The sequence below is a fragment of the Castor canadensis genome, chromosome 16 (genome assembly GCF_047511655.1).
Source record: "Castor canadensis chromosome 16, mCasCan1.hap1v2, whole genome shotgun sequence".
In the NCBI taxonomy this organism is placed as follows: domain Eukaryota; kingdom Metazoa; phylum Chordata; class Mammalia; order Rodentia; family Castoridae; genus Castor; species Castor canadensis.
Genome location: NC_133401.1, coordinates 21792527 through 21807477, shown reverse-complemented (window position 1 = coordinate 21807477; position 14951 = coordinate 21792527). Strand labels below are relative to the sequence as shown.

General features: G+C 47.7%; 1 protein-coding gene across 1 annotated transcript; it reads left to right on the top strand.

Moving 5' to 3' along the window:
• Nucleotides 1–246: 246 nt before the first annotated feature.
• Nucleotides 247–8908, top strand: Izumo2 (IZUMO family member 2). Its single transcript, XM_074058019.1, has 7 exons — nucleotides 247–481; nucleotides 632–706; nucleotides 2791–2877; nucleotides 3060–3080; nucleotides 4067–4147; nucleotides 5265–5388; nucleotides 8881–8908. The coding sequence occupies exons 1-7, from the start codon at nucleotides 247–249 to the stop codon at nucleotides 8906–8908; spliced, it is 651 nt and encodes a 216-aa protein (XP_073914120.1).
• Nucleotides 8909–14951: the final 6043 nt, after the last annotated feature.

Here is a 14951-nt window from a genome sequence, read left to right as displayed (position 1 = left end):
TATATATATATATATACACATACACATATGGGTGTTGGATCCAAGAATATCAGAGAAATGGATAAATTCCAAGAGGGCAGGGACTTCGCATTACTGACTCTCTCCCTGTCCCCTAAAGCCGTTCCCAGCCCACAGCTGGTGCGCTACAAACGCCTAAGGCCGCGGCTACGAACGCCTAAGGCCGCGGCACGCATGCGCCGGCCCGGCCCTGGCCCCGCCCTCCCCCGTGACGTCACAATGCCGGCCATGCCTCTGGCCTTGGCGCTGCTGCTGCTGCTGTGGGGCGCGGGCGGCCGCGGGGGTTGGGGCTGCCTGCAGTGCGACGTCACGGCGCAGCAGGCCCTGGGTGACCTGCGCTCCTCCCTCATTCCGGCCAGTTTCCACCTGGACGGGCTGCGGGCCCGCGCGCAGGCGCTGCTCCTGGGCATGGAGGGCTCGTTCTTCAAGGACTATGCTCTCAAAGCCTTTGTGGGGAAAGTGGGTGCGTGCTGGGGGCGTAGATGCCCGGAGACCACGCCCCTACAGGGGAGGGCGGGGCCAGGCCTGGAGGAGGGCAGGGAAGTGGTTGGGGGGGGTGTCACTTGCTTTGAAAAGGACCCACTGGCATTTCCTTCCTCCCGCCCCCCGCCAGAGGTAGATCACCTGGAAAGTGTGGTGTCCTTTGTCAAGAACCAAACTCAGTACATAAAGGACAATTCTCTGACAGGTAGGACCGGCCAGAGAAAGCTTTTCCAGATTACCTTCCCTCCTACCTTTCCACGGTCCACCGCTTGTCCCCCTGGATAGAAAAATTTAAAGAGTGTCCAGCCTTAATTGTGTCACTCAGTCGGTTTATGGAGGTGGGCAACTGTTCTGATCTGCCCTTTCCAGAGGGAGAAAAGCTGAGCTCAGAAAGGTTAGGTGACCTGCCAAAGGTCACACAGGGATTTGCAGCTACTTCGATGCTTACAAATTAGTTTGTGGCGACCATGCGACCAGCCATCCTATACAGCCTGTGCCTCCTACCTTACTGTGCATGATTTTTTGGGTAATTCTAGAAATATTTCAAACATTTTGTCATTATTACATCTGTTTATGGTGATTAGTGATTTTTTAATTTATAGTGGTGCTAGGGATGGAACTCATGACCTTGTGCATAGTAGGCAAGCACTCCTCCGAGCTACATCCCTAGCCCTGCAATCACTTATCGTAATTGTTTGAGAGCATCATGAGATACACCCATTTAATCTGGCAAATTTAATTGGTAAAAGTTGTGTGTATGCTTGTTCTACCAACTGGCTTCCCCTCCCAGTCACTCTACCTCTCCTATGGGCTCCTCAGGGCGCCCCTGTTCTCTGAGACAATCATATTGAGTTTAGGCTAGGTAATAACCCTACAGTGGCCTGAGGTTGTCAAACAAAAGAAAGAATCTCGCTTCTCTCCCCTTAATCAAAAACTGGATTAAGCTTAGTGAGGAAGGCATGTCAAAAGCCAAGTTAGGGGCAGTCACAGTGGTACACGTCTGTCACCCCAGGTACTCAGGAGGCAAAATCGGGAGGATCAAGTTTCAAGGCCAACCCAGGCAAAAAATTAGTGACACCCCAATTCAGTCAGTAAGCTGGGCATGGTGGAGCCTGCCTGTGATCCCAGCTACTTGGGAGGCTATAGGTAGGTGGGAGGATCAGGGTCTGAAGCCCTGGGCAAAAGCGAGACACCCTACTTGAAAAACGACTAAAGCAAAAAAGGGGGACTGTTGAGCCCTACTGCTCAGAAGAAAGATTCTTTCTAAAATACTACCTCCGTCTGCTAAGGTAGAAGAGACTGGTGAATTGGGAGATTTAAACAAGAATATTGAGAGTCTGGTTTAGGAGTCTGAGATGCCAGTTAGACATCAAAGTGGAGATCTTGGGGAGATATCACTATGTTGACATTGAGGTCTCCATCAGGAGCCAGGCATGCTGGCATCTGCCTGTAATCCCAGCTACTTGGGAGACAGAGGCAAGGGGATCATGAGTTCAAGGCCAGCTCAAGCAAAGGTAGCAAGACCCTGCCTCAAAAACAAAATGCAGGCCAGGCACAGTGGGTCACACCTGTAATACCAAATACTGTGGAGGCAGAGATCAGGAGGATGTTTGAAGCCAATCTGGGCAAAAAGTTATTGAGAACACATGTTAATCAATAAACCAGGCATGGTGGTACATACCTGTGATCCCAGCTACCCCAGAGATTATGCAGGAGTGGGGAATCTCTGACAGGCCAGCCCTGGGGAGAAACCTGAGACCCTATCTGAACAATAACCAAGGTAAAAAGAGATGGGCCATGACTCAAGTGGTAGAGTTCTTGCCTAACATGGTGAGGCCCTGGGTTCAAATCCCAGCACAGCAAAAAAAAAAAAAAAAGATTCAAGATCTTATACAAGTTGATTATCCCTTACTTAAAATACTTGGGGACTGGAGGTGTGGCTTAAGTGGCAGAGTGCCTGCTTTGCAAGCATGAAGTCCTGAATTCAAATTCCAGTCCTACAAAAAAAAATACTTGAAGTATTTCAGCTTTCAGCGTTTTTCAGATTTGGATTTTTTGCATAGACAACCAGTTGACCATCCCCAACCCAATCTGTGAAATCTAAAAGGCTCCAAATTTCTTTTTTTCGGATTTCAGATTTTCAGATAGGGATGCTGAGCCTGTATCTGCCCAGGGGACTGTGAGTGAGAGCTGGGCTTGGTTAATCCTGGCAAATGGATCGGGGATCTGGGGATCTGCTGGTGGGCTTGTGGGTGCCTCGGTCTGACAAGGACCTCATTCTCCCCTCAGATGTACCCCTACTGGAGGAACTGGTGAAGTTTCGGGAGAGCATAATCAAGGAGTTCAAGAAAGTTCTAAGATCCTATGAACTGAAAGGTACAGCCTCGTACTCCACCAAGCCCCCCCCACCCACCATGGGTCCCCTTCTGTATTTTTCCCCTGGGAGTCAGCCTCCATTTCTCCTTCTCCAGACCTGCCCCTCCTTCCCTGGTCCCTTCCCAATTACAGTCTCAAACCAGAGTGCCAACTTCACTCACCTCCTCTCTTTCCTCTTGCAGCCTGTGATCCCAAAGTCTGCCGTGAGTAATGGCCTCCTTCTACCCTCATCCACCTTTTTATCCTGTTCTCCCCCAAATTAAGCCCTGCTACCACACATACCCCATGAGGCAGTGTCCCTACTCCAAAGCCATGATACCCAGAGGGACTGTAACCTGCAAACAAGTAGCTGGGTCCTGTGCAAGTCAGGATAGGATAGGGCTTGGTGCATTGACAGGTAAGCCCCATACCTGGGTAGTTTGACACAATCAAGGTCTGTTTCTCACCTAAAGTCCAAGGAGAGTCTGGGCTCTCTTCCAAGTGGTGCCTCAAAGATGTCACCACACTCTAAGCTTGTAGAGAAGAAAGAGAACAGGAATCATACTTGAAGTTTTATGGCCAGGCCGGGAAGGGACACTTGTCACTCTTCTATTACTATTTTTCTCTTGGTGGCACACAGGATTGAATTCAGGGCTTGCAAGGCAGATATGTTACCACTTAAGCCACGCCCATAGCCCTCTTCTAAGCTTCCATTGGTTAAAGCTAGGTCACATGGTTGCAGCCCACTGCAAGGGCTACTGGGAAATGTAGTCTTCCTGTGTGCACAGGACAAAGTGGAGCCAGATGAGCGTGTAACATGCCTGTCTCCACCAGAAAGAGACTCCAAAATAGGAAAAGTGTAAAGTCGAAATTGACAGATGTCAACATCTACAAATGGACTCTTCGGCCATCTGGACTGTTGCAACGCAATTTAACTCTTCAATAATTATATAAAAAGTAGTTTTTAGCTGGTGGAGTGGCTCAAGTGGTAGAGTGTGAGGTCCCGAGTTCAGACCTCAGTACTACCCCCCCCCAAAAAAAAGTCGTTTTTATGTGAATTTCAGTGCCTTTTGCTCAAGTTACTCTGCCTGGCAGTGGTTTCCTCCAAAATTGACTAGGACAGGAGAACTAGTGTTCCTTTCCCCCTTTTCGCCTCTTGCCACTTCTCTGGATCTGCCCTCATCCTTCCTCTCCTTTTCCCCTTGTGTAGACTTGCTCAAAGAAGAAGTCTTGGACTGTTTACTTTGTAAGAAAGTCAGCCCCAACTGTATCAAAGAAAAGTACTGCTTTGGTAAGCTTCTGAAGCTAAGGGAAGCCACAGGACAGATGGGGGAGAGGTGAGGAGAGCCATGTCGTATACCTTGATCGGAGATGTCTCCCCTGGGGAGCAAAATGATCCCCCTGGGTTAGATGATAATTACAGGGCAACGTAAATGGTCTAATTCCAGAGAGCAGAAGGTACCCTAGTGAAAACAAGTGAACCACTTGCTAGGAAGTGGAGACAGTGGTGTGGTGACCTTAAAGACTGCATATGTGAAGAGCCGTTCTGAAGGGGTGCTATGTGAGAACTGAAGGAAACTTGACAGCGACAGGAACAGTGTGAATGGCAAAGGGAACAGTATGTGCAAAGATCCCACATGATTAAGCAGTGGGGGGCGGGCATTGTGGTCAGAGCAGAGTGAATGAAGAGAGTGAGTGAAAGATCTCATGGCGACCAGCTGAAATGGCTGCAAGTGGAGTTTAGGAGGATCTAAGCAGATGTGTTGTCCGCACCTTCTGTAGGCCATATGAGGAGCTGCAAGGGAGGAGATGCAGAGCAAGTGGTGATGGGTGTTGGACCCAGGTGGTGGATGAGGTCAAGTCAAGAGGTTTTTCTAAAAAAAGGAAAGAGCTGAGGGTAGGAGGAGTGGAAGATGCAGAATGCAACTTGTGAGGGTTGCCAGCAAAGATGCAGGTTGACAGGGTTGGTCTTATGTGGACCAAACTGGGCTCCTGTCTCGGCCTTCTGAGTGCACCACCACACCATGCTGTATGGCTGACTTTCATCTTGTACATTTCACACCAGCTCTGTCTCTTTTTGAATAGTATTTCTGTCTCTTTTCTTGAATGTGAATCAAACTTCCCAAGACATCCGTGCTGTCTCCCCACCCCAAGAGGACTGTCAACTCCATGAGGGTGGGATTGTGTGCCAGTACTGTTCCTTGTATCCCAAGTACTCAGAATGGTGCCTGAGACAAAACATGGGGCAGGGAGTACTGAGTAAATGGAGGGGCACACCCCAGGGAAGCAGGGACCAAGTGTGGAGAAGCAGAGAGAAGCTCCACCCTGCCTTCAGGTGAACGGGTGGGGTAAATGTGAGACTGAGGGGTGGTGACCGGGAGCTCAGTGCTGTCTTGCCACCCACCCAGTGGATGGGCAGACACGCATGGCCCTGAGGTACGAGGACAGTGGGTACCCGAAGCACCTGAAGCTGGTGGGCATCCTCTTAACCGTGTTTCTGGCTGTCTTTGTCTTCTTGGCCATCCTGATCTCGTGAGTCATCCCTGTCCCCTCTTACATCCCCATGTGTTCCATTGGGTTCCTCAAAAATGGCATCTCCCCAAATGAATCACTGTGTAGTTTGGGAGTCTCCTCCCTGATCACTTTAGGTCTGTCTGTCCTCCCCTTCCCTCCCCTTCCCTCTCTCTCTTTCTCTCTCTCTTTCTTCTTCTTCTCCTTCTCCTTCTCCCTCCCCCTCCCCCTCCCTCCCTCACTGAGCTACTGGGTTTTGAACTCAGGGCCTGGCACTTGCTAAGCAGGCACTCAATCCTGAGCCACACACCCAGCACTTTTTGCTTTAGTTTATCTTTTAGGTAAGGTCTCACTTTTTTTTTTAAACTGGGGCTAGTTTCAGACCACAACCCTCGTACTTGTACCTCCCACATAGCTGGGATTACAGACATGAACAAGTAAGCCAGGCCCTCTTCTACCTCTTTGTGTCCTCCTTCCTTTTCTCCCTCTCTTTCCTTCCTTCCCTCCATCCTCTCTCCCTCTGCATTTTTCATTGGTTTCTCTCTCTCTGTCTCTCTCTCTCTCTCTCTCTCTCTCTCACTCTCTCATCTCTTCCCCTACCACCAATCACATTATCACTTCCCAAGTCTCTCACCAATCCTTCCCTCTGGGTCCCCTCTTCCATTAAAAAATACTAAATAATATATTTTGTGAATGTGTTGGCATAAAAACAAATACTGTGCAAGTTGAATTCATTGTTATACAATTCACCATAATCGCTGTCCTCAGATTTATTTATTTCCTTCTAGTTTGCTAAGAAATTACAATGAAAACATTTCTCAGGGCCCCAGGAACCAAGCCTGGGGGAGAAGTGGCGGTCACCTGTCCCTCTCCACCTCTGAGGGTTTCTCATTGTGTGTGTCTGCTTGGGCCCCTCAGTGCCTCTTTTCTCTATCTGGATGTCTGTGTGTCTCTCTGCCTCCTCTGATTACCCTGTGAGCCTCTTTTTCCTAAGACATCTGTTTCTTCATATTCAATGGGGACATCCCAGTGCCTCCCTTTCAGGAGTGGTGGGAGCAATGAACAGTGGTCACTCTTTTTGAGAGGAAGGGGGTGGGACTGTGGCTGAACTCACAGTTTCACACTTGCAAAGCAGGTGCTCTCCCACTTGAGCCACACCTCCAGTCCATTTCGTTCTGGTTATTTTGGAGATGGGGTCTCTCGAGAACTATTTGCCCAGGCTGGCCTCGAGCCTTCATCCTCCAGATCTCAGCCTTCTAAGTATCTAGGGGTGAATCACCAGCTCCTGGCTATCAGTGCTCACTCTTAACAGCACTTGCAATAGCTCTCACCTGCTGTCCTATTTTCTACCTCTCTTCTTTTTCTTTCTTCCTTTTTTTTTTGCAGTACTGGGATTTGAACTCAGAGCCTTCACCTTGAGCCACTCCACCAGCCCTTTTCGGTGAAGGGTTTTTCTGAGATAGGATCTCGTGACCTTTTTGCTGGGCTGGCTTCGAACATTGATCCTCCTGATTTCTGCCTCCTGAGTAGCTAGGATGAGCCACTGACATCTGGCCCTCTACCTCCCTTCTATCTCTCACTCTCTTCCCATTTCTCTGCCTCCCTGTGTATTCATTTCCAGTGTTACTGCAACCAATGACCACAGTGAGTGACTTAAAGCAGCGGGAATTTATTCTCTGAGTTCTAGAGGCCAGAAGTCTAAGGTCAAGGGCTTTGTGGTGTTGTTTCTTCTGAAAGTACTGAGGGTAAATTCCGCCCATGCCTCTCTCTTGGCTGTTGGTGGCTGTTGTCAGTCTTCAGCATTCCTTAGCTCATGGTGTCCCTCAACATCTGCTTCTGCCTTCATGTGACCAGAGTCCTCACCCAGAGGCCTGACACTGGGGCCTCCAACATGTCAGGTTCAGCCACTTGTCCTAAAGAAAGCAAACCAAATTCACAGTAGATGCTGGATGCCAGTGTCTCAGGCCTGTAATCCTAGCTACTTAGGAGGCTGAGATCAGGAGGATCGTGGTTCAAGGGCAGCCTGGTAAAATAGCCAGAGCAAAATGGACTGGAGGTATGGTTCAAATGGTAAAGCACCTGCTTTGTGATCATGAAGCCCTGAGTTCAAAACCCAGTCTCACCAAAAACAAAACAAAGCTAATGGAGTGGAAAAAGCAAGAAGAGATTTTAATCAAAATGGCCATTTGTGGAAGACAGAACGTGAGCGTGCCCGCCCATCCTCAGGGTGCAGGCGTGAGCTTCAGGTTTAAGTAGAGAAGAATTGGAGCAGGGGAGAGGTCTGCGTAATTAAGCAGCCTTCGTCACAGTGTGGCCTGTCAGTCATTATCTCAGTCCTGATTCCACAAGGTGACCCCACAGAAGTTCTGTCACTTGGGAACGTCTGGTTCCCATGAGATGACTGCCCCTGCTAGGGGTGATCTTGTTATGGGGCGATCTGACTATGAGCCTCTGCTTTTGCTGGACTCCAGGGTAACTGCAGGCTTAGGACAGTGACTAGAGACTTGCAGGTGTGGTGTCTCTTGGGGTCTGGAGCAGGACATTGTAAAAGCCAATGGTGACATGCCTCAGTTATTCTGCACCTTTAGCCTCGTCCAGGGGTGGGACAGGTGAGTTATGGCAGGCTTTAGACAGACACTCCTGAGTGAGCAACACGCCTCCGTGCAGAGTGAAGCAGGGGTCTCACCCAAGTGAAGAAGACAAATAGGAAATGGAGGCAGGGCTGCCAGAGGCTCTGCTTTTTTTGTTTGTTTGTTTTGTGGTACTGGGGCTTGAACTCAGGACCTACACCTTGAGCCATGCCACCAGCCCTTTTTTGTGATGAGTTTTTTTGAGATAGGATCTCATGAACTATTTGCCTGTGGCTGTTTTCAAACTGCAATCCTCCTGATCTCACCTCCTGAGTAGCTGGGATTACAGGTGTGAGCCATGGATGCCTGTCCTGTCCTGCTTTTAGTGACCTTGTGGGCCCAGAGAGGGTAGTTTTCAGCAACAGCAGTTTCTAAGCACCTGTTATTTTCCCATGGCTTTTCCTCTGCGTCTGGGTGTCTGAGCCCTCTCTCTCTCTCTCTCTCTCTCTAATAATTACACCTGTCTTTGGACGTGGGGCCCAGCCTAAATCCAAGATGACTTCACCTCATATGAGTTTAATTACAGCTCCAAATAAGGTCACATTCATGGGTCCTGGGAGTCAGGACTTGGAAATATCTTGGGGGGGAGGACACAGCTCAGTCCTCTGCACCCTCCTTCTGTCTCTTCATTTTTGTCTCTTCTTCCTCTTTGAGTCTACCTCCCTTTGTTCCCACGTTCTACCCTCCCTCCCAATCCAACTTTTCACCCCTTTCATGTACCAGCATGGAAATCTGCCCTGCAACCCATGATGTCACTAGCTGAGCCAGATCTGGATGGTGATTGGAGGGGAGCTTGGGGGCGGGTCTCTTGCCCTGACAAGGCTCCAAAATTGCCTTCCTAACCTCCAGGCTTTTTCTCTCTGACCAGGGCTTGTACATACAGGCAGAACCGAAAACTGCTGCTGAAGTAGGGGGGTGGTTTGTAAGGGAAAAGGAAAAGAAATGTAATAAAATTTGAGACAAATTTCTCAATGTCTCTGTCTTCTGCGGACTCTCCCTCCAATTGATGTCCAGCAGGTTCTCTGAAGGCCAGGTGCTCCTCAGAGGTTAGGACCAGATATTATGCATCTGTAGACACAAGTTATCCTAACTACAGTGATTTTGACCTTCAAAAGGGCTGAATAACGTTTTGTGAGGGTTTATGGGACACCATTCCTCACTGGGGAGGAAACAGGTCCTAAAGGGGATGGTGTCATGGGACCCTCTGGGGCAGTTAAGCTAAAGAATGGTGGTCACGAAAAAAAAGAAAAAGAAAAAGAAAATAATAAAAAAAATAAAGGAAAAAAGTTAAAAAGCAAAAAAAACAACAAAAAAAAGGTCAGTGGGGGAGGGTACCAGTCCCCTTCTCTATCTGAACTCTATTTTTTTTTTTTTGGCAGCTTTGGGGTTTGAACTCACTTGCTAGGCAGGTGCTCTACCATTTGAGCTATGCCCACAGTCCTTTTTTCTTTATTTTTCTGATAGGATCCAGCTTTTCCAGGGCCTCAGACTGTGATCTTCCTACCTCTACCTCCCAAGTAGCTGGAATTACAGGCATATACCACTGTGCTAGGCTTGTTGAGATGAAATTGCTAACTTTTTGCCAGGGCTGGCCTTCAACTTTGATCCTACAGACGTCCACTTCCCAAGTAGCTGGGATTACACATGTGTGTACCACACCTGGCCTGAACCCTAATTTTTTGTCTTCTTTGTACCTAAATAGATGGAAATACATTTTCATATAAATGGGACTCTTGCTACTCAATAAACCAAAGTAGGAAGCAAATACATTTGGACAACATGGAATCCTATTTCTGAATCTGCCCGCAAAAGCACTGCTAACTCAAGATACAGATAATGAGAGGTGTATGAGGGGATGGGTGGGGATCTGAGACAGACCAGGAGGATACAGGCCTCCTTAAGGATATTGGGCTGGGAGTTAAACACTGGTAAGGACACTAATTTCATGGTAGGTCTCTGTTGTTAGCACCTCTTAATTTTTTTTTTTGTGGTACTGGGGTTTGAACTCAAGGTCTACACCTTAAGCCACTCCACCAGCCATTTTTCGTGATGTGTTTTTTTGAGATAGGGTCTTGAGAACTATTTGCCCGGGCTGGCTTTGAACCACAATCTTCCTGATTTCTGCCTCCTGAGTAGCTAGGATCACAGGCAACTATTTCCTCTTAAATGACAGAAACTATCAAGCACAGGGCAGTTTGGCTGTTTGATTGACAGCTGTCAAACCCTCCCCCTGCACAGAAAGCCACAGCAAAAGGGGCTCCAAGTCTCGGAACCACGACTGGTATCTTCATGGGACTGGAGTCTGGCCTGACTGTGACCAACATTGTTGCCTCTCCTGAAAGTCTGTCGGAGATAAGCAACCGCAACTCCAGCATCTTCATTTTCGAGGGTCCCAAAAAGAGCTGTCAATCAAGCAGCCAGTTCTTCAAGCTGTGCTGCTGCACAGGGAGACCCTGATACAGCTGCCAACACCTGGAGGAGACTTCAAAGCAGCTGCAGACACCCCAGATTTCATTCCAGTCCTCACTGTAACTGTCATGGCTGCTGCTCCAACCATGGCTTTGCTTCAGGAGACTTTGCTTTGGCTATGACTGCTTCAGATGACCCTTAGATGACCCCTGGCCCACAGCCCCGCGGGACCCCATCACAGCTGTCTTTCTGGTCAGGGAGAAGCACCATTCCTGCCCAGGACAGCTAGTGAGCACGTTGACTAGCTACCTATATTTGCAAGGTCTGCCTCGCTCTCTTTGGAGCAGTCCAAGATAGCTCCCTCCTAAGCACTGCCCCCCAGGCTCCACTAAAACCTTACCCAGGTGTTTTGTTGCCTACTCTTGGTCTTCTTCATGGGTCCAGAGGACTTTGCTAGTAATACAAACAATAGACAACTCCTGGGACTGCCAGCCCCAGGCACATTCAGCAGCAATAGAGGCGGGGCCAAAGAAGCCCATAGATCAGCAAGGAACAGAACTGTGACAAGATGAGGCTGTGAAAGTGAAGGGCTAAGAAGATCCAAGATTATGGCGGGCTGCAGTCCCTAGCTGCTGGGAGGGTTGCAGAAGGCTACCAAGATTTACTAGTTCCCTCTGCCCAAGAGCTCTAAAAAGAGCTGCTGCTCCAGGGCCACTAGCACTTAGAGCCCAGACATCTAAGCCTCTGTCCTTCAAGGCCCAGAACTGTAAGCCTCTGGCCCTGAGATCCCAGAGCTGTGGGCTTCTGGCACCCGGAGATCAGAGTTGCTAACGCTAAGAGAACGACACCTTGCCTGTTCAGAGACCAAAAGCAGATGGCATTTGGCTGAGAAAAGGTGAATATTTAGCTGGAGATTTAGGACCCAGCACAATGCCTGGCTCAGAGCAGGCACTCGATATTTATTGACTAAATGAGTGTGTGCGGGGGGGGGGGGCAAAGCTACAAAATCTTTTTGATCTATACCCCGTGGGGCTTAAATGCCAGGGAAAGAAGTTTGGGATTCTCCCTAGAATCCGGAATTTCGACTTCCAATGCCTTATGGGTTTGGATAGTTAAAGTGAATAACTACATTCACAGGGATAGAAAACACTCATACATCCTATTATAGCAATGACGAAATAGTCCCAGCGTTTTCAGTACTTTAGAGTTTTCAACAGAACGCAAATTCATATTTGAATGTGAAATGTTTTCATAACCAGTGTTGGCAATTACTGTATTTTAAATATTGCAGATAAAACACGTCTTGCTGCCTCTGTGAGACGTGTGGGAAACTTTTGCAAGTGAATGTTGTTTGTAGATTTTATATTAGTGAGATATTAGCAAAGAAATTTTTACGTGTTGCTGAATTCTGCTGGACTACATTGCCCAGAACACTCTGCTGCTGCATGTCTGTTGCCATAGATACGACACTGTACTCTTCTTAAAGAGGGTATGTGCATGAGGCTCGTCTTCCGATTGGTCAAAATCTTGATCTCCTCGGTCCAGCCCACCCGTTGCCAAGATACCACATTTTACACAAGGGCCATAGAACGCGATTCGCATGCAGCAGTTTTCAATTGGCGCAAAGGCGCCAACCCCAGAAATAGAGCAGGCGCCGCGCAAAGGATTCTGGGAGTGGTAGTTTCCTACCACAGCATGCGCTGGCTCACTTCCCTACCAGCACTGGCCGAACGCGCGCATCTCGCCCAGTGCGTCCCTTTCCTTCCCGTAGTACCGAGGGAACCAGGCCCGAATGCCAGGGCCTTTTCACCTCTGGTCCCCTCTCCTTTTTCCCTCAACCCTGAGCGTCCGGAAGTAGAGACTCCATTCCGCCCCTCTGCGACTAACCCACCGATGCTGGTCACCATGGCGACAGCACGCCAGGTGCATATGACGTCACCGCGTACACGCCGGTCGGGGGCATGGCTCCGGAAAAAAATGAACAGATGCTTAACTTCAGTTTCTTTAGTTTTAAACCAGACTGCATCCCAAGGAAAGGTATGAGCTCGTGGAAGTCGCAAAGTAGTGACCCAAATAGTTTTTTTGTTTAAGTGACAGTGTTGCTGGGGTTTTTGTTTTTAATATCTTCCCTCTACAAATCCGGACGCTCCCTTAACTTCATGGGAATTTTCTGGGAGTAATGCACAATGCACAGATAATTAAGTTGTGCGTCAATTATAGTGTGATGAGCGCTCCCAGTGAACGCAGCCTGGGGCCGGGGAGACATATAGTTATTACAGAATTACAATGCAGTAATGATTACAGTGTCAGGGCTGGGATCCTGGGGTGTTCCTGTGGAAGCCCAGGGAGGGAGCTGCCACCTGCGGCTGGGCTTGGGTGGTAATGGGAGAAAGTTTCCTACTGGCGAGGCTGGAAGAGCTTGTTCTTGCAAGCAAATCCTACAAGACTTAGTGGAGGAAAGGCGGAGTTGTTAATGGGGATCATTAATAACTTGTTTAATAATAGTGTGAGGGGAACAAATGACAGTGGTGACTCCATTTTGGATGAGGGAGACATTTTAGAAACAGACATCTGAAGGGAGAGGAGAAACAACAGGTTTCTTAGAGAAATCACAGGTCTCTTACCAAGATAACAGAACTCAGCCGCAAGATGTGGGTGGGGGCCCCAAGGCCAGGAGGAGCTGACCAGACCTTCCCGGGATGTTCTGCTCCATAAGGAGGACGGGCAGGTGGCCAGGTTCAGCGGGAAGGTGACTAGGTGCCAACCAATCACAAATGTAGTTTCAAGATAAACTAATTGGACCTAAGCCAGGCAGAATCTTGTGTCTCTCCGAGCCTCCAACTACACTGCGGCTTAGCTTTGTTGTCCTTTCAATAAACCATATCCTTGTTCTACTCTTAACTCCTGGTGAGGAGTCTTCAAACATCAATTTTCCCCAGACATGAGCTCGGGATAAATGATCCAGTATCAATTTTAAAGGGTGATTTGGAATGTGCAGAAAAGTCTGAAGTGAAATACCAATTCCCTGTTAAGTCCACACCTCAGGCTCCCTAGTCATTCTTGCATGTTTCTTCCTGCTTGTTTTGTTGGTACTGGGGTTTGAACTCAGGGCTTTGCGCTTGGTTGCTTGGTTCCTACCACTTGAACCATCCTCCCAGCTTGGTTTTCATGTTTAATATATTCTCCCAAATATTTGAACCAAATGTAATTTTCTTTCATTGTAAGAAAATTACAGTGAAAGAAATTTTCATTGGGCTAATACAATGAGCAGTTTTCTTTGTGGTATACACATTGTATTTGTCATATGGTGCTGAGGAGGTGTAATTTAGAAAGTCACTCTTTAGTTTTTTCTTCTAAACTCCTGACACAGGTCTCCCACTCCATTTTCTCTGTTATGATGTTCTGAACCTTTCCATGCATATCCCTTCCTTCTTAGGGGGGAAATATTTGTTTGCTTGTCTTTTCTTTACACAGGGTCTTGCTATGTAGCCTAGACTGGCCTCCAACTTTCAATCCTCTGGGATTACAGAGGTGTGCCACCATGCTCAGCACTGAGAAAGTATTTTTTAACTTTTAAAATATTTTTTAATTTTTTGGCGGTGTTGGGTTTTGAACTCAGGGTAGTGTCTACCACTTGAGTAACACTTTCATCCAGCCCCACCCCCCCCTTTTTTGGTGGGAATGGGGTTTGAACTCAGGACTTTCAGCCAGCCTTATATAGTTCTTCAGTAAACTATCATGCTAAGACTTTCCTCACCAAGATTATGAAAAGCACAAGGGGAGAACATATACGGGAGGTACGGGGTTAGATGGAAAACCCAAAACACGAAAGCATTTGATGTCCACACTCCAGAGGAATTAATACAGAAACCTTAAATCGGCAGAGGTCAACACAAGAAGGGGATCAGGAACCAGTGTAAATATCAGTTAGAGATGAATCAACCTGGGTTGTAACACATTTGTACATGAAAACAATGCAAGGAATTTCTAGGTATAGCTGTCCTTATCTCAACTAGCAAAAATGCTATGTCTTTCTTATTATTGCTTATTTCTACTCTTCAACGAAACTGGAGAAAAGCACAGAACAGGTTCTTCCTGGAAGCAAGGGGGAAGGGGGGAGAGGGTAGAAGTGGGGGCAGGGGGGAGAAATGACCCAAACAATGTATGCACATGTCAATAAATGAATAAAAAAAATACTTAGGTGTACAAAATGAAAAAAAAATACCCTTCACACAAAAGGGCTGGTGGAGTGGCTCAAGGTGTAGGCCCTGAGTTCAAGCCAGATTACAAAGAAAAAAAAAAGATTATGAAAAAGTTCTACATTTTATTTCTTTTTACAATTAGAATTTTATTCCAGCCCAATTTTTAAATGGGTTATGGTATGAAGTAGAGACTCACTACCAGCAAACAGTATTATGCTTGCTTAGGGAAGGGAATTATTGGCCAATAGAATGAAAATGTTAACTTTCAGGAACAGATGGATCAAGCTGCTTACATGACCTGTCAGTAATCTCTCTTCTCCTTCTCCGAGCTCGGCTTCCTTTA